Source organism: Stenella coeruleoalba (genome assembly GCF_951394435.1).
Source record: "Stenella coeruleoalba genome assembly, chromosome: 4".
Lineage (NCBI taxonomy): Eukaryota > Metazoa > Chordata > Mammalia > Artiodactyla > Delphinidae > Stenella > Stenella coeruleoalba.
The window spans coordinates 47,096,569-47,121,449 of record NC_137149.1 but is presented as its reverse complement, the minus strand read 5'-3'; the positions used below and the strand labels follow the sequence as shown (position 1 = coordinate 47,121,449).

Genomic DNA, 24,881 nt, shown 5'->3' with positions numbered 1-24,881 from the left:
CACTTGTTACAACAACTACCAATAAGTGTGTGTGGAAAGAAAAAGGTGCCGTTTTTAGTGTTGGTACCAGGCAGGACAGTGGTAGCAAGAGAATGTAAGTGAATGGTGAGGAGAATAATGCTAAGAAGATGTGAAAGAATGACACAAAAGTAAATAACAAATAGGCAACACTTGGCTATAGTACCTAGCTATACCTATAATGTGTATAGAGTCATCCTATTCAAGATCAGAAACAATATTTACTAACTTCACTGCAAATGAAGGGTTAAAAAATAATTTGATGCCCAAATAAAGTCACTAGGTGACAAAGGTCAGTAGTTATCATGATGGATTGGTCTGTTGTAAAATCAATTTATTGAGTTATGTAGCATTAAGAAGAGAGAGAGAATGGAACAGAATTGACAGTACTATACATAGTGAGGTTAAACAGTTTTGTTAATCATTTGCTTCATTTGTGTGTCTGTATGAACAGACACATATGTGTATATGTGTACATATGTACACACATGTATATGTGTACACATATGTATATGTATGACACATGTGTGTATATGTATGAACTGTGTTGTGATATAGAATATGTTTCTGCATAATAATGAAAGTTTAAAATGTGGATAATAGGATGTAATTATAAACATACATTTATCAGGTAAGGAAAAAAATCAACCTTTGGGCTGTTTGTGAGACCAGGAATAAATTTTTACCAAGTAAGTGGTTCAAACCCCAACTCCAACAAATACACACATCCAAAAGAGAAAATAGCATTCTAAACTTAAGAATTTTAAAGTAGACTGACTGTGGGCTAGTTGAGAGAAAAAATTATATCATACTCATCTTTCTATCCACAGTAGCTAGGTCAGTGTGTACCCCAAATGAGATACCCTATAAGTGTTTAGTGATTTGAATAGACTTTGATGGTCCAAAACTAACAATCTTAGTATTATCGTATTTTTTCAATCTCATTTTCATATGAGCATTAATTAAGACACCTGGGGTCAAGTCTTATTCTTATAAATATGTATCATAAATACTTCTTTCGAGACAAATAAGTTGTAGCTATTCTCTAAGCAGAGTGGTCTTTAAAGACAAAATTCAGGAAATTGACAGATAATTCTCTCACTAAAGATTAGTTTGAGTGTTACCACTCTGTCCTAGGCTACTAAACACCATCTTTGTGTTGGGGGATGTTATTCTAGTATTGTCACTGTTGCAGATTCTTTGGACAAAGGTGGATAAACATATTACCAGGTCTTTCTCCTTTCCAATTATTGGTAAATCAAACCAGAGAAATTTCATAAAGGGCAAGGATTCCACAAACTATAAATGACAGAACAGCCAGGATGCCCACATTTATGACAATGTGGAAAGAAAGGTTTGGGAACAATTTCAAAGTGTTGTGTCTTCAAATAAATAACCACCATCAATGTTAGCTTCACTAGACTAATCTTTTCCATTTCATTAAGCTATGTCATTTTGGGTCAAATTTTTCTGAAGCCTCCATGAAATACGAGATGGTACACTGGCTAAAATATATATTTGGGTTCAACAGATCAGAAACAATCAAATACTTACAGTAGCTGTAAGGAAAACAGTCCTTCAAATAAACTTTTTGGGAGTTCTGTGATTTTATTTCCATAGAGGACACTGGAAAAACATGATTTGAACAAACAAGAAAATTAGACATCAACCAGCAAAACAAATTCAGCCAAACATATGTATTCAGGCATATAGGAGGTTAGTAAGCTCCATACGTCATAAAAGCCATAGTTGAGTAAACAAACTTCAATTTGCAAATGTTTTTTCCCTGATTATAGATTAGACATAGCTTATGGTAGAAAGTTTGGAAAACATAGAAAAACAAAAAAATTAACATAATTTATAATTTTATTTCCCTTTCATAGAAATGTCCACTGTTAAATTGTCATGTGTTTCTACACACACACACACACACACACACACACACGCACACACAGTTCATATGTAATGAGAGCACACAGTATATAACAAAGGAGAACAGCAAATGTGGAACCTACTGTTCTTTAAAGGGATGAGGTTTAGGATTATCATAATGGAAAACAGTGAAAGGAATCCACATAAGTGTAAAATTTTCGTTTTAAACATATAATGTATATGCATAAGAAATGTAAGATTTGTGAAGACAGTGATCATTAATATTGATACAGGAGAATTTTTAAAATGTAGGTTCCCCAAAGAAATATGAATAGGAATGTATTGTCATGTCCCTACCTCTGATTAGCCACTAAGTGTAGCCACAAAGTGCAGGGACCATGACTTAATTACTTCAGCATACCTGGTGCCTAGGTTTTGACACACAGTGATGTTCTAACATTGGATTGATGAGTGAATATTGTTTGAAGAGTAAAATGAGTAATAAATTAGCACAGGAACAAATTAAGGAATAAATTAATGTATTCACAGAAAGGGTGAAATGAGGGGATTTCAACAGCAAATAAATGAAAATGATTGACTCATCATGTTGGCTATTGACCACAGATCTGCAATGATGCCCCTCTATTCTCAGGCCTCAAAAGCGGAGGACCACAATTATGTGTAGGAAAGGACAGAAATTATATTTTTAGAGGAACAATTTGACAACATGTATCAAGAGTCATAAAGATGTTTATATAAATTTTAACTTAGTAGTTTCTCTCAAGAGTTTAAGAAAAAAATCGGAGACAAACACAATATTTTATCTGTCAAATGTTGTTCATGGAATAATTTATAACAGTGAAAAATTAAATACAAATAAAGTGTATCCAAGTTCCAAAGAAGGGGATTGGCTAAATATATATTTCACATTGATAAAAATCATGTTCTGAAGAATATTTAGTGAAATGAAAGTATTCATGATACAACACTAAGTTTAAAAGAGCATAATACAAAAGAATATATTATAGTATAATTTTAACTTTGTTTAGAAGAATATATACATATATACATAGAAAAAAAAGTGGAAAATCTCTAGATGGTAAGTGACTTACTGTCCAGAGGTCATTTGAATTTGAATCTATATATACTGTCTTTATTTTTAAAATATTCTCTAGGATGGGCATAAATTACTTTAAAAAGTCAGAAGTATTCTTTTGGAAGAGAAATAAATGATGTCATAAAATGTGGAGGAGGGTGGGAGGGAGGGAGACGCAAGAGGGAAGAGATATGGGAACATATGTATATGTGTAACTGATTCACTTTGTTATAAAGCAGAAACTAACACACCATTGTAAAGCAATTATACTCCAATAAAGATGTAAAAAAAAAATGTGGAGGAAAAAGCCAAAATGAGAATCAAAATAATTAATATGTTTGGCAGCTGTACATGATTTCTGTTTGAAAAGGAGGAAAATAATGCAAGAGAGATGAATCAGAGTGAGGAAAAAGCTATTGCCTTTTAAGATGTCAGTGAGACGTGGGATATATTACAAAATATGAAGAAAATTCTTAAGGGAACAAATAAAGCTGCGTGCTATGCTGTACAATGTGACATTTCATTTGTATAGATTCCAGTGGTATAGTTATACAGTATAACATAAAAATTCATTTGTGTAGAATATAGATCTTTTTAAAAACTTAACACAATTAGAGAAGAAACAATTTTAAAAATACAAGAACAAAAGAGAGAATTCTACATTGTCAGGCTCAAGGAGGTAAGGGCGTTAAGAAAGGGTAGAGCAATAATAATATATATCTTAAGGTCAAGAATAAGAGAACAGAGGGCTTTAGGGAACAAATGATCAGATCAAGGTGGCACCAATTCGGGATATTCAACGGAATATCATTCAAGTAATGCACTCAGCAATAGGTATCGTACACTCATTATGTGCCAGGAACTTTGCCAGGTTCTAGGCTTCGTGCCCAATTAAACTGAATCCAGCTGTTACTTGTTCAATGTTCACCATTGGCCCGTGTGCCAGCCGCTGATACAACTGAGATGAATAAAAGGTATGGCTTCGAAGAGACACCCAAAAGGGCTATTTTGAATATTGAAGGAGTTTCACATTTTGAACCCATCGAGATCTAAAAAGGAAACAGGATGTGTAAGAACTGTGGGGAACCCACATTAGAATCAAAGGGTGAGTAATTTAGTAGGTTGTTCACTTGGGTCTTTTGTTTCAAAGGTTGGTTCAAATAGCACAAAAGGAGGATTAGCTAGACAGTGTGACATACTTACACTGTGAACATTTTCTTTTCCAACAAATCATTCTGTTTTCTTTAAGATCATGATAAGAAAATAGATGTTTACTATTAATGAGACAATTTGGGTACAGGGGAGAAAAAGAAGAAAATCACAAAAGGATGTAGGAAATCTGTAAGTGTAGGTATAATTGGGTATATGGACTATCATAAAAATATTATAATAAATACTTGATATGATGGGGATGAGATTTCTCTACAAAACGGTATAGCAATACTAGGGCTGAATAGTTTTTTTACACACAGTGAGATCGAAATGGTAGGAAGGAAAAAGGGATTTAAAAATATCAAAAGTCCAAAGACCAGGACAGAACAATTGGATGGCAGCCAAGAAAATAGGGCCAAAGTCTATAAAAATGAGGGAAAGGAGTATCATCACATAAAGATACAAACTGCAAGAGGGTCAATGAGAATCTTGCTACACTCATAAGAGGGAAGGAAAATTTTTAAAAATCAAGATAAAAATAATTCAGGTGAAAAGAAAATAAATACATGAGTAATACGCACAATTTCCAAATACCAAGAATGACAAATTGGGTAGCTTTTCTACAGTTTTCTTATACATGGCTTATATTTGCCATTCTATATACAGTACAGTTATGCTGATAGAGAATTTTTTATAGTCGTTTGAAACAACAGGGAAATCTTATGGCAGCTTTTGTACCTGCTACAAGAAGGGAGGCTAAGAATACTAAACCGAGTTTCACTCTGGTGTTTCAATACTGGGACAGTAAGATACAGCAACCACTGTTGGCCAGTCTTTGACTTCTCCTGCCCTTGCTGAAAGCAGAAGACAGAACTCCTACTAAAGAGAAAAAATGTCCAAAATAGAAACCTACATGATGGCTATCATGAAAAAGGTGCAATGGGCAGACTTACTATCCAAATAAATGTTAAAGAGCTATACTTACTTATAAATGAAAAACCACATGTACTTGAGAATTAAAACACTAAGCAAATTTAAAGAGAGTACAGTAAAGAGAAAGCAGAGGTCGCTACATTTTCAATGAAAACCAGTGGTAAATGCAAGGTACTGTGCTGGACAGTTAACATCAGTCCTAGAAAAGCCTGTAGGAAATGCAAATACAGCAATCAAGCCTTACACTATAGACCCCTGTGGAATTTGTGAGCTGGTTAGTGAAGAGAGGAAATAAGAATTAGTGAACTACAATAGTTTGTAAAAGGTTAATGAAAAAGTAAGAAGAGGGGAAAATCATATTCTGAGGATCTTGGGCATAAAAATTCCCTGGGATAATTAAAATCCAAAATCATACACATTGATAAGAATCAGGAGAAGAATTTGCCATGGTCTTATTGTAATATCTCTTGAAAGTTTACTCTGTGTTTTTAACAAAGCCAGGAGAGGAATAATCTCATCCCCATCTTAGAGATGAGATAACTGAAGAACAGAGAAAATAGTAACTAGCTCTGTGTACCAGTGAGTTAGAGCCAGTATTCGAATACAAGCCATCCAGCATTCTAAAGGAGATATGCTTAGCCACTATGCTGCACTGCTATAACGCTTAATATTAAGTTATTTTGTTAATATAAATATATATAATTATAATATAATATAAACCCAACCAGTAAATGAAAAATAAAAAATGTTTAGAGGCAATGCTAAATGTACTTGTACGCCAAGTTCTTAAGAAATGATTATTAAATATTATAGAAATTTTGTTGATGTCACAGTGAAAGTAATAAAAAGCCCTGAGGATAAAATGATTTCATAGATGCATGTATTTTGAATGATATTTTGTTAATAATACGTAATACACTGTTATATAATAAAATATGTTAATATATAATAGTAGTATATAATATATATAATAGTGATATATAATAATATGTAACAAAATAAATGTTAATAAAAATAAATGTTAATGAATTTAATAGGAGGGACCTTAAAAAACACTCAATAGATGAAATCCAGTTTTCTCTAACATATACTATTTTGGTAATTGAATAAAATATCAATTTATTAAATAAAATGCATTAGAGGTATTTGGCAACATACCACCTTTAAATATTTCGCTTCTTTAGCAAATGTAGTGATTAAATTAAGCTGGCTATATAATTGAGTACAGCTGCAGTAAGACATATAAAAGCAACTTGTACAAGTAAACACCTCATTTAAAGAAATAAATGTGGCCTATTTGCATCCCTCTTGCAGTTAATCTACATACACCTAAGTCACTTCACCCCTTTCTGGAAGACTTAAACTCCTGGCTCACTATTTCAGTCTCCAACATGACTCTTTTCCAGCAACCTGTCTTTCACCATATTTACCCCTCTATCCTCGTGGCTGTACCCGAGACCTTGCCATTACCAACAACTGCAACCTTTTCATTATTTTAATTTCAAGCATCTGCTCCCCTCAAGTCATACTGACTTTTTCTTGCTCTGTCTTGAAACACTCCGCACACTCCTACCTCAGAGCCTCAGTATTTAGCTGTTCCCTCTGTTTTTTTTAATAATTTTATTTTATTTATTTATTTATTTATGGCTGCATTGGGTCTTCGTTGCTGCATGCGGGGCTTTCTCTAGCTGCGGCGAGCGGGGGCTACTCTTTGTTGCGGTGCACGGGCTTCTCATTGCAGTGGCTTCTCTTGTTGCAGAGCACAGGCTCTAGGAGCACGGGCTTCAGTAGTTGTGGCATGTGGGCTCAGCAGTTGTGGCTCGCGGGCTCTAGAGCACAGGCTCAGCAGTTGTGGTGCACAGGCTTAGTTGCTCCACGGCATGTGGGATCTTCCCGTACCAGGGCTCGAACCCGGGTCCCCTGCATTGGCAGGCGGATTCTCAACCACTGCTTCACCAGGGAAGCCCTGTTCCCTCTGTCTTGAATGCTCTTTCTCCATATCTCTGCAGAGCTCACTCCTACAATCCCAATCTTCAGATCTTTGCCCAATATCACTTTCCTGGGGGGCCTTTGTTAATTGTTCTATTTAAAATTTTAGCTCTCCCCTCCTCTAGCATTCCTTATCCCCTTTCCTTTCTTAGTTTTCCTTCATAGCACCTGTATCATCAGATATACTATATTTTCTGTCCATAGTTTACTTTATCATTGGTCACCTCCATGAGGGAGGGATTTTGGTGTTTCGTTCACTCACGTGGGGACTAGTACACAAGAGGGGCCCAAATACATTTCTGTTGAATTTATGATTGTGTTTAAATGAAGAAAAGGGTGATTGCAAATCCAGGTAGTTATATATCTTATGGAGGGGGTAAATAATTTAATCTTTGGAAGGTCAATTCAGAACATGAACACAAAGAGGAAAATGATATTAGTTATAATATATGGACTTTCTCTGTGATATCATAGCTATTTGATTTTCTCCTAGCTTTTCTGTTTTATAATGTTATAAGGCATTATGTGGGTATTCCACTTTTGGAAAAAGGTTCCTACTTTTCCATGTACTGCTATGATTTGAACTAGAAATTCCTCAGTGACTTAGCGTCCTGACTGAAATGCAGTTCTACAAGGAAAGATAATGCTTTTCTATAGCTTTCCAAAAGAACTATGTACATGAGAGCTATGATCTTGAAGACTAAGATCCCAATTCAGCAAACAAGTTCTTTTACATGTGTTGTCATTTCTTTTCCAATTTGCCATTAGTTTATTATATATGTAGATTAGTACATAAGTTATAATCATTAATTATAATAAATATATATTTAATAAATATAATGTAATTTACTGTGATGAATGATTAATTAACAAAATTAAAATGATTACTCTTTTATTTATCTTATTATTTCTTTTTACCATTTAATTCTCACAACCACAAGTGTCAACATCATTAAGGCAGTAGAACTTAACAGTAAACTCTGCAAGCAAGCAGATATAAATCAGAATTCTCCATCCATTTCTCTCTTTTTTTGACATTTAATGGTTATCTTTGAGGCACAGATACTTGAAGGACCAAGACTTTGTACACTGACTTGACTTTTGTTCTGTCCTTTTGTATGGCTGGGAGGTTGGCTCTGTTTACTTTGGATAGTATTACTGTCCAGGATGGTATGTACTTTACGGACAATTTGGGTGATGTAATAGAGTTTTGCATTGCGCTTTGCGATTTTAGAATCTGACAGCCCACCCTGAGAACAGTGCATGACTGTACTTTACACTTTCTGCCAATAGTTGTTTCCCTGGTCTTGGACTTCATCTATTAAAATAAAAATCCAAAACAAAAACCAAACAGAAATGAACCTAGGCAGACACTGCAGGTGAAGTGATAGTTTTCCATTTTTTTCTTCAAAGAAAACTGCAGTTTTCTGCGCAGACCAGCATAGCAACTTGAACATCCATGTGCCCAGAAGAGCTGGTCCATCTCCTCCCCTTGGTATGAATGTAAACTGTTATATAAACCAAAGGTGTTTATCTGAGTATCACACATGTGTATCCTGAAATTCTCACTGGCTACCATTGACTTCTGAAGTTTCTAAGTGCCCTGCAGTAATTTACAACAATAAGAACCCTTCTCTAAGCATCACCCCTTAAAAAAATACCAGATTTCATTTCCAAACTTTAAAATTAAAATTTGAAATAAAAGCTAACTCTACTCGGTGGACTTCTGAAGATTTTGTACAAGTTTGAAGGAATAATGGCCTTTATAAATTCACTTCAGAACCACTTTAATTTACATAGCTATCTCCCTGGAAGTCCTTTTGACATTAAAAAGCTCTCATACCTTCTTATCTTTGCTCTTTGAGAGATTAAAGCTGGTCTGTCAGGGAAGTCTTTAGGTGATGAAGCAGGGGTTGGGGGGCCCTCTCAATGGTCATCTTCTACTGTTCTCTGCAAGACTTCGCCCAACATCATTCTAAAGGGGACTGTAATTGTCCCCAGAGACAGCGGCTATGGGCTTAAGGATTATCAACACAACACTGACCAGAGCACCCCAAAATAAACATTTTCCCTTTACTTCAGAAAGAAAACAATGTCAAAAAAGGGGCTCATACTCTTGCTCTCTAAACAGCAGAACTGTCAAACCTTAAAATATATACCCCTAAAAATTGGCTGATTTTAGTGGCAGGTAGCAGTTCTCCATAAAAATGATGAAATTCACTAAAGATTCATACTAATTATTATTAATAATTCATAATAAAAAACTGTAAGAGTATATCCCTTAAATCCAAATTTAAAACTAGAGCCACTATTCCTTGTGCATGCTGCTTTCCTTCAGTGATGTGGTCAATACTTACAGTGAATTCAGAGAGCGTAGTCCTTGGAAAGCATCTGGTGCTAGCTCAGAGATCTGATTATTGCTCAGGTCGCTAAGATTAAAAATAGGTTAGGTTAAACTAAATAGAATATCAGTGAGATTTACTGCAGGAGAAAGCTATTTATTGCCTTTGCATGTCAGTTTTGCACCTATCAATACATATATAAAATTTGCAACATGAAACGTCTGAAGCATCCTAAATTTAAAAAAAAAATCACACTTTTAAATCAATTATTGGCTATTTTCCTAAATTATTATTAAAGATGGCATGTGTTATTTTTGAAAATAGAATATTTAAGAATTTGATTGCATAATATATTGACCACGTAATTCACACTAGTGTGAATTAATATGCTAAATTACAGAGAACTTTAAAAATTAATAGTTTAGCTTTTAACATTACAATATTATAGAACTAGCAACAGATAGTCACATCATTTAATATTTAATCTGTCGAGTACTTATTCATACTTGAATGGATGTCTTCGCATGGTCATGACTTGTATAATTTTTAAAAATTACACTGATTTCAGAATATTATTCACTCACATTCTTCTAAGCTTTTTATATGGTGAGAAAGCTCCAGGAGGAATGACCTTGATTGAGTTCTGTTCCAAACGTCTGCAATGAAAAAAAAATTAAGTTTTAAATAGAAATGTGAGCTCCCAGATATGTTTACTTCAAGCCATGTCAAGAAGCAAAGGTGATATGCTTTATAAGTGATATTTTCTTTTTTTTCTCAAAAAAGACTACTAAAATTAATTGTGCTCTGCCCTAAATGTGGTACAAGATTGGGAATAAAAACAAAGCAACTCTAAAAACAATAAAAATAATCTGATTTTTTAGGCATTACAAGTTCATTAATATTTAAGTCTGGAGTTTGTATAAAAGAAAGAACACCTGTAAGAAGCTAAGTTGGGAGTATGTTTTGCTAACTTCAATATCAGGAAGAAATATGTTGTAACATTGAAAAGATGTAGAACATGTTTTACAGATAACTATAACTCTTCCACAAAAGACATTATGGTTGAACACTAAATTTTATAAACCATTTCCTCTACAGAAAGCATATTATAGCTTGAAAGAATTGTTATATGCAGAAAATTAATTTTGAAGCTTCTTCTGAGGCAAAAATCCTACATTCTAAATTTATAAGTGCTACAGATATTTTCAGTAAAACTGTCTGGACTCTGTCAAACCATTATGTGAATATTTCATGTGAAAACCACTGCAGCAAAGTGCATTTAAACACAACTGCCGTGGTTTTATGATGCACTAAAATCTGAGAGGTGAAAATAACCCTCTAACATTATCTATTCCATGGTTCTGCTATCAAAGGAAGACAAGATTTTACCCATCTAGTTATGAAAGACACAAAACAGTATATTTCACAGGGTGTTTTGGTAAATATTTTAGTCCATCAAAAAATGTTGTCTCTCAGCCTCATTTCTACCCATATAAATATGCTAATACACATTTCCCATCCCTTCTCCTCGCTTCTGCTCTGTATCCCAGAGAGCTGACTCCTGTGAACCATTTAGTCCGGGCTCAGTTGCTAACTGGCTTTTGTGAGACTTCATCAGTGAGAGGCACTGGTGGGAGACCCAAGGGGGGACGAAGGGAGAAGCCAGGGTATTCTCTCCTTTTCTGCCTCAGGATATGTCCTCAGCAGTGGTCTCATCTCTTCCTTAATTTTAGCTCCTGCTAAGGGCCAGATCCTAACTTTGTATATCATCAACTTCTTAGTTCTCTGTAGCCCTGGGGGTGGAAGCAGCTTTCTAATCTGTTTCACTTTCTAGAGCTGTTTAACTCATTTGTCATATTAAATCCCTCTGTTGAAATACCTGGCATGAGCTCCATTTTCTTGCCCAAATTAAAAAAAAATATATAAAAAATACACATATATGTATATACATTTATATTGGTATATTTATGTATAAATATTATATACAGAGAGAGGCCATATATAGGATATATATGTGTCATATACAGTGATTCATTTTTATTGAATGTTGGTAATACTTTGACATTATATGTATTACAAGCATTTAATGGACATCAGATCAACATAAATAAAATATCACTAGGAGGTAAAGTCAAATTGCTTAAATTACGGTCTTTTCTGATTCAAAGGCCTTATATTACAATATCATGTTTTCTTCAACAGTCTCAGTGTTCACCCTCTGACCTCCTTGTCTCTAAAGGTAATGGGTTTCCCCAGTCTTCACTGCTCTTGAACTCACTGTAGCATATGATATTGTGAACAATCCTTCCTCCCTTGGATGTGACTCTATATGTTCCTGATTCTCGCTCTGCTTTTCTCTTTCTATTTATGGCTTCATTTTCTAGTCCTCCAAATTGAGTTATTCCCCAAGTTTCTGTACCTTGCTCTCTCACAAAAAGGTAAAATCTTTTCTGTAACTTGCAAAATTAGTCCAGAAAGCGGAAGTTATTTTGTTCACATTAAAGAAAAACTTAAACTTAAGCTATTTACGAAATATGTTAAGGAAGCAAATTAAAATCACTCATATTACAGTACTCAGATCCGTGAATCTTACTTTAGTTTTTCTGCACGCATATTTACTTTATATAATTAAAATCTTACTGTACAGAGAATTTTGACTTGACTCCTTTACACTCAACATCATATCATCCATGTTTTCCTATATCATTAAAATTTTTGGAAGACATTATTTTTAATGTTTTCATGACAACTCAATTGTCAAAATGTGCCGTATTTCCTTAATCATTCCTTATTGTTAGCCGTTGAAGTTAATAATTTCACATCAATATTAATAATATTGTTTAGTTATTTTAAGATGACTAGAGCACAGCCTCCTTTTGAAGCTTTCCTTTACTTTCTTAGGTATGGTTAATTGTATATTTCTCTCTGCTCAAGGGCATTTTCTTCTAAACTCCTCTGCTCTTATCTGACTTCATTCTATTTATTTTTCACATATCCTTCCTCCACCGGATTGTTGGCCCCTAAGGGGCAGATTTACCCTAGAAGACAAGAAATAAATCTCATGAAGCAAATATGAATTTCCTTCATATGGATTATTTATCTAGGTCTTAAGAAAGGGTTACTTTTTTCAAAAGCTCTAAGTATAGCAAAGGATATTTTAATCATTTCACTGTTACATTATTGATTAGAACATTATGAATTAATGGTTTAGAGACACACTTTTTTTGCTGTGATCCATTCTTGTAGTTGGATTTTAAGAAGTTTAAAATGTAATCGACGAAAATATAGTAAAAACAAGCTATAGATGGAATACTCTTGATTAAAGGACTTTCTTCAAATCCAGGCCAATGAAACATCATTTCATTTTGTTAAAGACTTTCTCAAAATAATATAATGCGATATGAGAAAAAATAAAAATTCTTAGTGTCTAGCAGGTTTCTTTCAACAGTCATGCAAAACTAGATCATACAATTACTTTTTGTAAATATAATTTCAGTTTCTTGAAAATAAGGAATCAGCAATTATTCATTCATTCATTCAATCTGCAAATATTTAATGCCGGCCCTGTGCAACATATTGTATTACATAATTGGAATTCAATGGTGATCAAAAGCAGATACGTTTATACCCTCATGGACGTTTTATTGATAAAGTGTCCGGTTTTACAGTTACATTTCCAACTAATTTGTTCAATATAAGTTTTTTTAAAAATGAGATATTCAGTACTGAGACTTCTGAAATGTCAATAACATTAACTTACAAATGTGGTCAAACTAATTCCATCGCTTAATATAATTAAAAAACTTCTTTAGAAATTTTAAAATTCATTTATTATTTTAAAGTCTCAGAACCTAGAATACTTATAATGATCACTAATTGTTCTAATGGCTTTTAAATATATATATATATATATTTTTTTATGGTACACGGGCCTCTCACTGTTGTGGCCTCTCCCGTTGCGGAGCACAGGCTCCGGATGCGCAGGCTCAGCGGCCATGGCTCACGGGTCTAGCCGCTCCGCGGCATGTGGCATCTTCCCGGACCGGGGCACGAACCTGTGTCCCCTAGCATTGGCAGGCGGACTCTCAACCACTGCGCCACCAGGGAAGCCCTTAAATATATTTTATTGTAACTTAGTTTGTGCTGAATCTGCAGTTAATTTCATTGATAACTATTCCTGCTAAAGCAAACAAAACAAAAAGATATAAGTGGGCCATCTATTTTTTTAGAAAATGCATGTTCAAAAAGTTACAAAACAAAGAGAATTCATGATGAAAACATATTTAATTTTATATGCAAAAATAACAAACATAATATAGCAATACTGCAGGTATTATTCCTTATTGCAATGTCCCATGACTTAATCTACATATGGCAAACCATATCATTTACAACATATGCAACAGAAAGCTGAACAATGACATGTACAATGGATTTGCTTGCTTTTCTTTATTTATCTATTTACTTCCAACCTTGTTCCAAAAAAAGAATATTTCAAACGAAGCTTATATGGTTATTTACATTGACTCAGCAGCTAATTGGTTTTTATGGCACTGTCTAGCAGTCCATTAAGGCACAACATAATTGCCTCCTTCATTCACAGAGACAGATTCTCATGCAGGGAAATATTCTACCACTGATAGATGTCAAACCATAAGTTTTAAAACGTTTAAAAATGTCCATTTTCTTGTTTTCAGTGGACAAACAATAAACTAATGTGTAATTCCTGTAAACTTCTAGGTCTCTAGGATAAATAATTTCTGTGTTTCATTACAAGAACCTCATAATGTATTTGACAAACTACAAACAACACACATCACAAATGTTGCCCTTCCTCCTAAAACAAGAGAGGGGACTAGTAAAACCAGATTATAAAAAATACGGAGGAAAAATATTAGAGTTTTCAGGTGAAGGTTAAAAAAAAAGGAAGGGTAAGCTGGGACAAAGTGAGAGAGTAGCATTAACATATATACACTGCCAAATGTAAAATAGATAGCAAATGGGAAGCAGCTGCATAGCACAGGGAGATCAGCTCAGTGCTTTGTGACCACCTAGAGGGGTGGGATAGGGAGGGTGGGAGGGAGATGCAAGAGGGAGGGGATATGGGGATATATGTATACGTATAGCTGATTCACTTTGTTATACAGCAGAAACTAACACACCATTGTAAAGCAATTATACTCCAATAAAGATGTTAAAAAAATTATATACCTAATAACACAGTTTCAAAATATAAGAAGCAAACATTGGAAAAAAGTATAAGAAACAGACATCCACAATCATAAAAAAAACAAAAACAAACAAACAAAAAATTCCAGGGTTACAAAAAGAGATAGTGTAATGGCTGAGATATATTTGCTTGCTGTAGATAAAATCCACCATAATTAAGAGCCTTCCAAATGCTAGCCCTTCATAAAAAAAAAAAAATTAATATTTTAAATTTCAAAGTAAAAATAGATTTAGAAAACTGAGTAAGAGAAGGAGAAAATTTTATAAACCCCATATGATAAAGGAAGACTTTTTCATATAAAAGGAGCCAGAACCTTTTTCTCCACGGAATGTATGTGAACAATTCCAAAACATTTCATCGCTGTATGTACGTATATCTCAAAGCAATCTGCTGCTACACTTCATCAAAACAAGAAGGAAACTTTAGTTAGAAGTTCAATTTTAGTTAGAAGACAGTTTTCTAACTGTTCCAATCAAAAAATTCACAAGTATGTTTAACCAATAAAAAGAACTTTTTCCTCCCACTCCCATATATCTTTTTCTCTTGTTCTCTACTGCTTTTTTTTTTAAAGAAATATATGTCTTCACACTTTTAGAGTTCCTAAAGAATGAATAGCTATCAATATACGTCACTTTTCTGGTGCCTATTTCAAAGATGGTAGAAAACGGGAAATTATCAGTAAATCTCTCTGCTGTAATACTGTGGACACTTAAAACCTGGAAATTATGTGCAGGTATAGCTGGGCTCTGTGGCATATAAATACTTTACCATGGTTATCAATTAGCAGATCTTACATCAGGAAAGTATACAACATACAGTGTAATTGGGTAGTTAAATATTCCAACTAGTTCTGAAGACATTTACACTATATTAAACAACATTAGTTTATTTTAAATGACACTTTCGACTCACTAAGCTTTCAATACTCAGGCATTCGTTTCAATATTTTTCAAATTAAATTATCTTGATAAACTATAAAAAATAACATCCACATGCCAAAGCTGAAATAGCTCTCCCAAGAGGTATTTATGTTTTGTATATGTATCGACATAAAGATAAAAAGTGGAGTTTAGTGATTAAAAGTATGAGCTTTATACAGACTTGGATTAAATTCAGAATCTGCCACTGATTAGCTCTGTGGACCTTGCAAAAGTTACTGTTTGTTTCTCTGTGTCTCAGTTTCTCTTTCTGAAAAATGAGAAAATAAAACCTACTATAAATGTTTTGGTAAAAATTATGAGATGTAAAGAAACATATATGGTACGTTTTTTCCTGCTCAAAAAATAGTGGAAAAAATTAAAATGAGGATATATATGTGTATACATGTAACATATAATATATGGCATTATATAATATAATGTCTATAGCATGTATTAGTCACACATATACACACAGATTATAGAAAGGAATAAATCTGACACATGACTTGATCTCTAATGTGAAATAAACATTTATGGTTCCAAAACACATTTTAAAACAAATTAGCAAAACAGTTTTGCAGATAACTCCCAACTGTCTATTAAACACATACACTCAAGCATCATTCACATACATGGAGGCTGAAAAAAAAATACAAATGGTTGCTATTTCCATGATCAACATGATTAAAATAGAGCCCTTACTCTAATTTGAAAACTGAAAAACTCAAAGTTTTTACACCACCAGTAAAGTATGAGTTTGGATTGAGTGTTCCTGTAACATACAGCCCAGATGCTGATTATACATGGCAATAAAACTGACAGTTCTTTGCATTTTCCCCATCTGCTTTTAACGTAAATGGCAAAAACAGCTGCCAAAGAACAGAACAGATTTAATGGGGTGAAGGCTGGAGCTGCAGAATGACTTTAGTTTTTGAGTCATGGACTGCTGAGTGTAGCCAAATATTCTCATCATAGGTAACACCAGTCCTGCATTTGTAAAGGAGGAAGCAGCGATATTACTTTGACATCAGGGATCCTCTTGCCTATTACATAATAGTTCTAAAGTAAGTACTTTATATTTTTGGAATATTACTTCTAACTTGAGCAGTAAATGCATGCCATTGAAATCCTTCAGATGTCTCTACATAAAATGACCCAAGATTATCTTAGACTAGAATATTATTGCTGTTATGTAATTGCGATTTCCAGGACTTTTTAAGTTTAACAAATATTTTTAACAGCTGAGTGAATATTGGCCTCTAGAGAGACATACTTTGCATATAGCTAGCATTTTTGCCTTAAGACTCTGTCCATCCTAATTGATTATCAGCAATCCCTATGTTGGGATGACTTGTTCCTGAAAATTGTCCACTTCCTTTATCTTATTTTATTTCTTGTGATGTCATTCTGGGGACATTTCCCTCAGTGCAAATTCAATTGATGTTTTCATAATAAAAATAATTCTTTTTCCATTTGGTCTTTAAGCATTTAAAGCAAAACAAAAATGTGTGTGTGTGTGAGTTCCTATTGACCTCATATTTCAGGCAATGAACTTCTGAATGAGTGTTAAAATTTTTATGTATATATTTATATGGACACACTCAAATGCAAAAGAAAAGTACATTCAATACACAGAATCACATAATTTAGATTTAGAGGGAAAAATGGGCTAAGACACATGGCTCGCCGATTTCAGGGGCACAGAGTACAGATTCATAATGTCAGTAACACTCAGTTTTCATAATTTTTCTTTTGCAATCCAAGAAAGACAAATGCAAGTTTTGCTGCTTTGTTTTTCATTATAACTAAAACCTCTTGGACGCTTAATATGAGTTAGGCACTGAGCTGAGTCCCCCATTTGGTAATAATTTTAGTTTTAAAAACATTATGCAAATTACCTTTATACATCATTTGTTTAACAGTATTACTCAGTGAATAGATAGCAACTAGCCTTCTCCCCGATGCCTGTACTGAGTTATTGTCCAAGTCATCCGTCATTTTCCCCCTAAAGTTCAGATAACACTGTGATCACTAGTAGAATTTGAACCAAACAAATTTTCAACTTACTCTTTCTGGCTGATTTTACAACCATAAATCAATAACTTAATTCTTTAAAAAAGTGACAATTTCATTCACCTGAGAATGAATACTACTTTGTGCCCCAGCTGTTTTCATTTCTATGTTAAAGTCTACATAGGTCTTATTTACATCTGATGGGTCTCCATTTCTTTCCTGTAGAAGTTTTTAGTGACTCAACCACAACAGCACTTGGGTCATTTCTTGGAATAACTTCTCACTAGTATCTGCTGCTAAGCCTGTCTTTATCATGCCTTATGTAACTGTTTGTATCACAAGTGGATTCTCTACTCCATGTTAGAGTGATTTTTCTAACTAACAAATCAAATCATACTACTACACTGCTCAAAATTTCCCCTTGTATCCTGTTAACATCAGGACAGTGATTCTTCAAGATTAGGCTTGTACTTTATGTTCTAACAACTAAAACTGTTTTAAGTTCTCAAAGACACATGACTCTTTCACTTTTCTCGGGCTTTGCACATGCTCTTTCCACTGTCTAGAAAGCCCACAATTTCTCTGCCTTCAAAACACATCCTCATACCCCAAGATTCTTTTAGTCTCCCAGGGAAATCAAGATATTCCCTTCTCTGTGCATATGTATTTCTCCATGCATATGTATTTTATTACTTATCATATAGCTTTTAAAATTTCTGTGTGTGTAAAGCTTCAATTCTCTGCATTGTAAACATTTTGAAAGCTGGAACTGTGACCTCTCATCCGTAATGCCTGATGCAGAGTAGGCACTCAAAAATATTTGTTGACTATGTAGTACATGAAAAAAATGTTACTTTTCCACATGCCATTGTCTGCTGCAATAATGTTCCTCAGACTCCTTGGGATTTTTAAGAGAAGCCAGTTGGAGCATCTGCTTTGCCTTACCACTCTAGTCATTTTAAGATTTCTTTTTCACCAATTTATTTATAATTTTACCATACTTATTTTCACATCTTAACTAATATTACAAAAGTTTGATTCATTCTTCTATACGTTTCTCTTATGAAAGGCACTGTGGTTTCCTTCTGAAATGATCAAACAACAACAACAAAAGCATATAAAGAGTGTGTGTGTGTATACGTATATATAACATACACATTATACATATAAATTTTTGTGAAATTAGGTACAAATAAGAAAAATAATCAATATATTGAAAAGGCAACCAAGAGAATGGGAGAAAATATTTGCAAATCATATATCTGATAGAGGGTTAATAACCTAAATATGTAGAGAATTCATACAACTCAATAGCAAAAAAGCAAATAATCAAAATAATAAATGAAGAAAGGAACTAAATAGATATTTTCCCAAAGAAAACATACAAATCAAGAGTAGGTACATGAAGAGGTGCTCGACATCACTAATCATCGGAGAAATGCAAATGAAGAACACAATGAGATATCACACCAATCAGGATGGTTATTATCAAAAACATAAGAGATAAATGCTGGCAAATATGTGGAGAAAAGGGACTCTTTATACACTGTTGGCAGGAATGTAAATTGGTACAACCATTATGGAAAACAGTATGTGGTTCCAATAAAACTGATATTGAACTACCATATGCTCTAGCAATCCCACTCCTGGGTTTATACCTGAAGGAATTGAAATCACTATCTTGAAGAGATATTTGAATCTCTGTGTTTACTGCAGCTTTATTCACAATAGTCAAGATATGGAAACAACCTAGATGTCCTACAACAGATGAATGGATAAAGAAATTGTGGTATATATACAATGGAATATTACACAGCCATAAAAGTAAGGAAATCCTGTCATTTGTGACAACATGGATGAACCTGGAAGGCATATGCTAAGTGAAATAAGCCAAACAGGTAAATACAAATAATGTATGCTATCATTTACATGCAGAATTGAAAAAAAAAATCTGATTTCATAAAAACAGAATAGAATAGTGGTCGCAGAGGTTGGTGGCTGGGAAGATGAAGGTCAAAAGGTATAAATTTTTAGTTATAAGAAGAATAAGTTCTGAGGGTCAAATGTATGGCACAGTGACTACAGTTAATAATATATTTCAAATATTATATACTTGAAAATTGTGGAGAGTAGAACTTAAGCATTCTTACCACACACAAAAAAAGAGTTAACTATTTGAGGTGATGAATGTGTTAATTATCTTGATCTTGGTAATCATTTCACAATGAGTAAGTATATCAAATCATCATGTTGTAGCCTTTAAATATATACAACTGTATTTGTCAATTATTCCTCAGTAAAATTTGAAAAAAGGAAGTAAATTGAGGGAAATAAGAGCAAATAATTTTCTTTTCATGAACCTACACTCTTAATAAAAATGAATTCTCTTTACAAAGATGATTATCCTACTATTTCATTCAATAGGAATTAAAGATTGTTCAAGATATGCATATAAAATTGAGAATTTTGTCAAAATAAAGATGAAAACGCTCCAATGATTATTAGTGAACTCAATAATGGTCTATGGAACTACAGGTTTAGTTTAGTTTTAAATGTATTTTACCTAATTTATCTTATACTATTTTGCTTTGGAACTATCAAAATTGCTGTAGGGATTACACTAAGCACGGCTACTAATGACTAAGAATTAAGTGAGATGTTTGTTGTGAGGAAACTCAGTGGTGATCTTAGTTTGTATACTGAACAATGAATTGGCTTTCTGCATTCTGTAAGAAGCTAAATTATTATGTCTTTTTCTAAGCTCCTAACTTATGATGAAATCATGATGTGAAAACTTCAGAGATATTTTATCGATATTGTCTAAATAGTAAAGTCAAGGTAATTTACATGTGCTATAAAAATTAGTCAAACTGTTATGTTATATTTATTTTTAAAATTTATTTTCAAAATGTGGGCATAATTAAAAGAAAATGAACCAATTACACAGCATGACAGCTGTGCTATTAGCTGAGATATTCCTGAGTGCATGTTAAATAGTCAAAAAGTCATGCTTGATATCATGAGTACCTGTAACTTTCCTAATAAGCTAGTATAGGTTATTTAACAACAAGTTGATCAAATCTAATTTACATATCCCTACCAACAGAAACTTTGAAATATGCAGATTCAAAATTTGGCAAGTATTATTTAATAGAAATAAGGATGCCCCTTTTGGAAGGGGCAAATGCAGAAATAGCATGCAAAAGGGTTAAACACAGGAAGAGTGCCTAAACAGAAATGGAGGGCAAAGATGTATTTTTAAAATTATATTCAGTATCATAAATGCAGTTTGTAATCAGAGCATTCAAGAATCATTCTCACTTTCATTTCTTTATAGTTATGCATGCAAATGATCCAGAGTGAACAAAAGGGAAAAAAATGTACTCCTAACTTCATATCCAACCTCTAATACTGTGAATCTCTTTGAAATAGGCTTCTTTACTACTAGCAGAGTAAAAGCAGTCCAATAAATTTATACAACAAAGTGAGTTCCCTTTCCATTTTACCTATTTGAATAGTACATCCAAAACAAATACTATAACTTCTGAAAATTTGCAATACATCTTAGAAAACAGAGACAGCCCTCATAAGACCCGGCCTAAGAACTTTGCTACCATACTTTCCTTTCCCGAAATTTGAACGCTTCCTTATCTTCTCTCAGACAAATAAAAGGAAGAATTGTATGGCTCCCAGCTTTGGAGCCCTGAAAAATGCAACCAAGATTAAAAGCAGTAAGACCTGAGAGTGAACAAGACATACTAAATTGTTCAACCTATGTTTTTACTAACAGTTCTCCGCGATTTATGGAATTTCTGTATAATGGTTTGGACAGGTGCTATGCCACAGAAAATCTATAACTGGATTGAAGAGAACTAAATGTCTACTTTACAGCAATCTATCACATCACATTCAAAGTATTACACCTCAAGACAAGATTTAAGAAATTAATTCTGAGGATTTGATATATAGAGAATCAATTTGCTATTAATGATTTTGTTGCCATGGGTCAGGCCTTGTATAGACTTGCCTAAGGCATTCCATGTGTATGAAAACAAGGTACCCAACCAACACTGTTCAAAGCAGCCAAGTGCTGGAAAGATTCCAGGGCAGCAACAACTTCTTTCTTCTAAACCTAATTTTACCTGATATTACACATTCTATTTCCCCCCATCTATCTTCATTAGTCCATACTCCTTTGTCACATTTTCTTTTACTAGGAAGAATGGAGGCTTGGAGGCTCTCCTGATTGTATGTCCCAGACCCCCCACCCCAGTACTGTTCTTCTCCCTGCCCACACTGTGCTAAGTTTTGGGACAAAAATGGTGAGGAAAAAAGACATGATCATGCCCTCATTAAGCTTGCAGTCTAATAGGGTAGTTTGACATTAACCAGGATATCAAATTAAGCTGTGATAACTTCTACGTAGACAATATCTAGGGAGATATGAAATTACTTAATAGAGACTAGGAAAGAAGACAACAGTTGTAGATATAAAGTCATACGAAACAGTTCTTAGTTTTGTAAACATTCCTATACCTTCATGCCTTGTCTTTCTCTATGCTCCTTCTATGTTCCCTTCACATGTAAGTTTCTTAAAGTGTCCTGTTTTTCTGATATCTACCTCTCTTCATTTTTTTCAATCATCCCTTTTATAATATCCCAATAAGCTAAGCCACATCTATCTTTCTTTTGCAGCTGGATGGAGGATGGAAAACAGGCTTTGGAGTCAAATAAATCTAAGACTGAGGCCAGTTTAGTCACTTCATAATTGAAGAGTTGTTTTTTTACAAGATTTCTTAACTTTTTTGAGCCTGGTCTTTTTTTAAATAGCAAAATGAAGTTGTCAACTTTTGAGGGATTTGAGGTAAACGTCTATAGGCTTTGTTACAGAGAAGATGTGACCTTAGAGAAAGATGTCTAAGATGTCTGTAAAAAGATTGAATTAATTATTACATCTAAAGAAGGAGGGTACCTATTAGATACTGCCTTGGTCAACCTAGAGCAGAAAAAAGTTGCTCTCAGATGCATGTAGAGAGTAGAATCCAAGCCAGGACAGGAAGCAGGGAATTTAACAAAGGAATTTTTAGTTAGCCCATTTTAGCTCATTTCATTAAGCATTCTATTCATAACTTTTTTTCATTAAAATTTCTCTTATTGATTTTATGCTTAAAAAGCATCATTTCATTTTTCTATGGGAAGAGAATGGACTGCTCCTTCAGATTTTTTTTAAAATCGTGCTTAATATAACTCCACCCTTTCAGAGATAAATCTGCTTTAAATGTTTAATTTTTACATTATCCATTCATTCAATAAATATTTATCTTGTATTTATCAAGGGCCTACTATGTGCCAGGAACTAGATTTGTTGCTGGGTGTTCAGTGGTGATTAGAACAGAAGCAGTTCCTGTCTTCATAGAGCTGCTTTAGTAGTGAAGACAAACACACAACACAAATATATTTTATATATATATATATATATATATATACATATACATATATGGATATATAGTTACAAAATGTAATAATTAAGTGCAGTCAAAATCAGATTCCTAGTCTGCAAATGGGAGGACAGATCCTGGACCATGGTAAAATCATCAGGATAATGAGGCCTCTTGGAGAGAGAAAACCAACCTTTATCTAACACATGCCTCTGCATTAGTTTTCCTATTTTATTTAAATTGCACAAATACACCCATCAAAGGTCAATGAGAAGATCAAATGCTACAATATGTGCATAGTAGCCAACACTGCAGGCATTAGATAAATGCTAGTCTCTTTTCTATTCCTTCTTCTCCAATTATTTCAATTCTGACTTTAAAGGAATAGTTCCCTTCTATATCTTAACAAATTTAAGCACATACCACAGTGTGAAGTTATAGTTGCAAGCACAAATCAGATAAAAGGAAAGGGTGAGGCAAGTTTTTCTACCCAGATTTACAGGCAGTTGATCACTGCTACATATCACACACACATACTTTCTTTTTGTCACAATATGAGATAGTTACAGGAATAAAGACACACTAGACAGTAGGAAGTCAACTCAACATTACTGAATGAAATGTCTGATAATTTTCAATAAAGAAATTCTATTAATAATTTACTGGTAAAATCCAATTTTAAAACATTATATGAAAAATATGAAGGGAGTTTATAATGTTCAGTTCATCATGTATTAAAAATATAGAATGTATAAAAATTTTTAAAGATGTTGCTAACTTTATTTCTACACTTTATGAATCTTACTGATTTTTTTTTTTTTTTTGCGATATGCGGGCCTCTCACCGCTGTGGCCTCTCCTGTTGTAGAGCACAGGCTCCGGACGCGCAAGCCCAGAAGCCATGGCTCACGGGCCCAGCTGCTCCGCGGCATGTGGGATCCTCCCGGACCGGGGCACAAACCCATGTCCCCTGCATTGGCAGGCTGACTCTCAACCACTGCGCCACCAGGGAAGCCCCTTACTGATTCTTTAATAAAAAAGTAAAAGAGTAATAAAAGAAGTGAGTCACTAAGCTAGTAAGTTGTGCCACTATAATGAATGGTAATGGGTGTATTTTGTTGGAGTTGAAGATCAATATGATTTATTACCAGATGCTCTACTGATAAAGCTGATAATGTAATAATCAGAGAAGTAAAATTCACCTAGAGCTTCACATATGATTTCATCTCTACTTATGAATTTATTATAGCTTTGCCTGATGAACCACCACCTCAACACAGACAAACTCATTGGGACATATTAGTCAGTCTAACTTTTATGCTACTAAATTCCACCATCATACAGAATCTATAGAGCATACAAAATGTAAGAAAAGCTCTGTGACAAAAAATAAAACAGACTACATGAGATAAACCATTTGAAATGTTTCATATTCCTTTCAGTCTGTTATGTCTACAACTCACTCCTCTTTTGTCAACCAGCAACAGCATTTTTGTCTCCTTTTCTATCATCAGGATTTGATCAATCCCCTCCTGGGCCCAGAACAATCTTGCTTCCACATATATATTATCTAACTCTCACACTCTCATGTCTCTCTAAACCTATTCTTCCTCTCTGACTTTCTAATGACTGCAGGTTTCTGCACCTTAAAATAAACCCATCTGTCCTTTATCATTGCAATTGTCTTCTTTAAAAAATCCTTTCTCAGCTAAACTCTTCAAACTACTCCATGTCTGCTCTCTCCAATATCCATCACCTCTGACCTTTCTTAACACTCTGAAGAGCGGCTTACTTACCTATCACTCTATCTTGAATCCTTCAAGAAAAATGTGCTGGTCAAATTGTAAGACCTGTTCTCAGATCTCCTCTTGGTTCATCG

The 24,881-nt window shown here is 33.9% G+C and overlaps 1 protein-coding gene across 3 annotated transcripts in view; it reads right to left on the bottom strand.

Annotated features, from left to right (window-relative positions):
- Positions 1 to 24,881, bottom strand: part of SLIT2 (slit guidance ligand 2) — a 398,287-nt gene that overhangs the window by 110,179 nt on the left and 263,227 nt on the right. For all 3 annotated transcript variants that reach the window (XM_079920024.1, XM_079920023.1, XM_079920025.1), the window contains exons 10-12: positions 9,987 to 10,058; positions 9,418 to 9,489; positions 1,573 to 1,644 (exon numbers count right to left, since the gene is read on the bottom strand). In XM_079920024.1, coding sequence (XP_079776150.1) covers positions 1,573 to 1,644; positions 9,418 to 9,489; positions 9,987 to 10,058 — 216 coding nt within the window. The remainder of the gene's footprint in view (positions 1 to 1,572; positions 1,645 to 9,417; positions 9,490 to 9,986; positions 10,059 to 24,881) is intronic.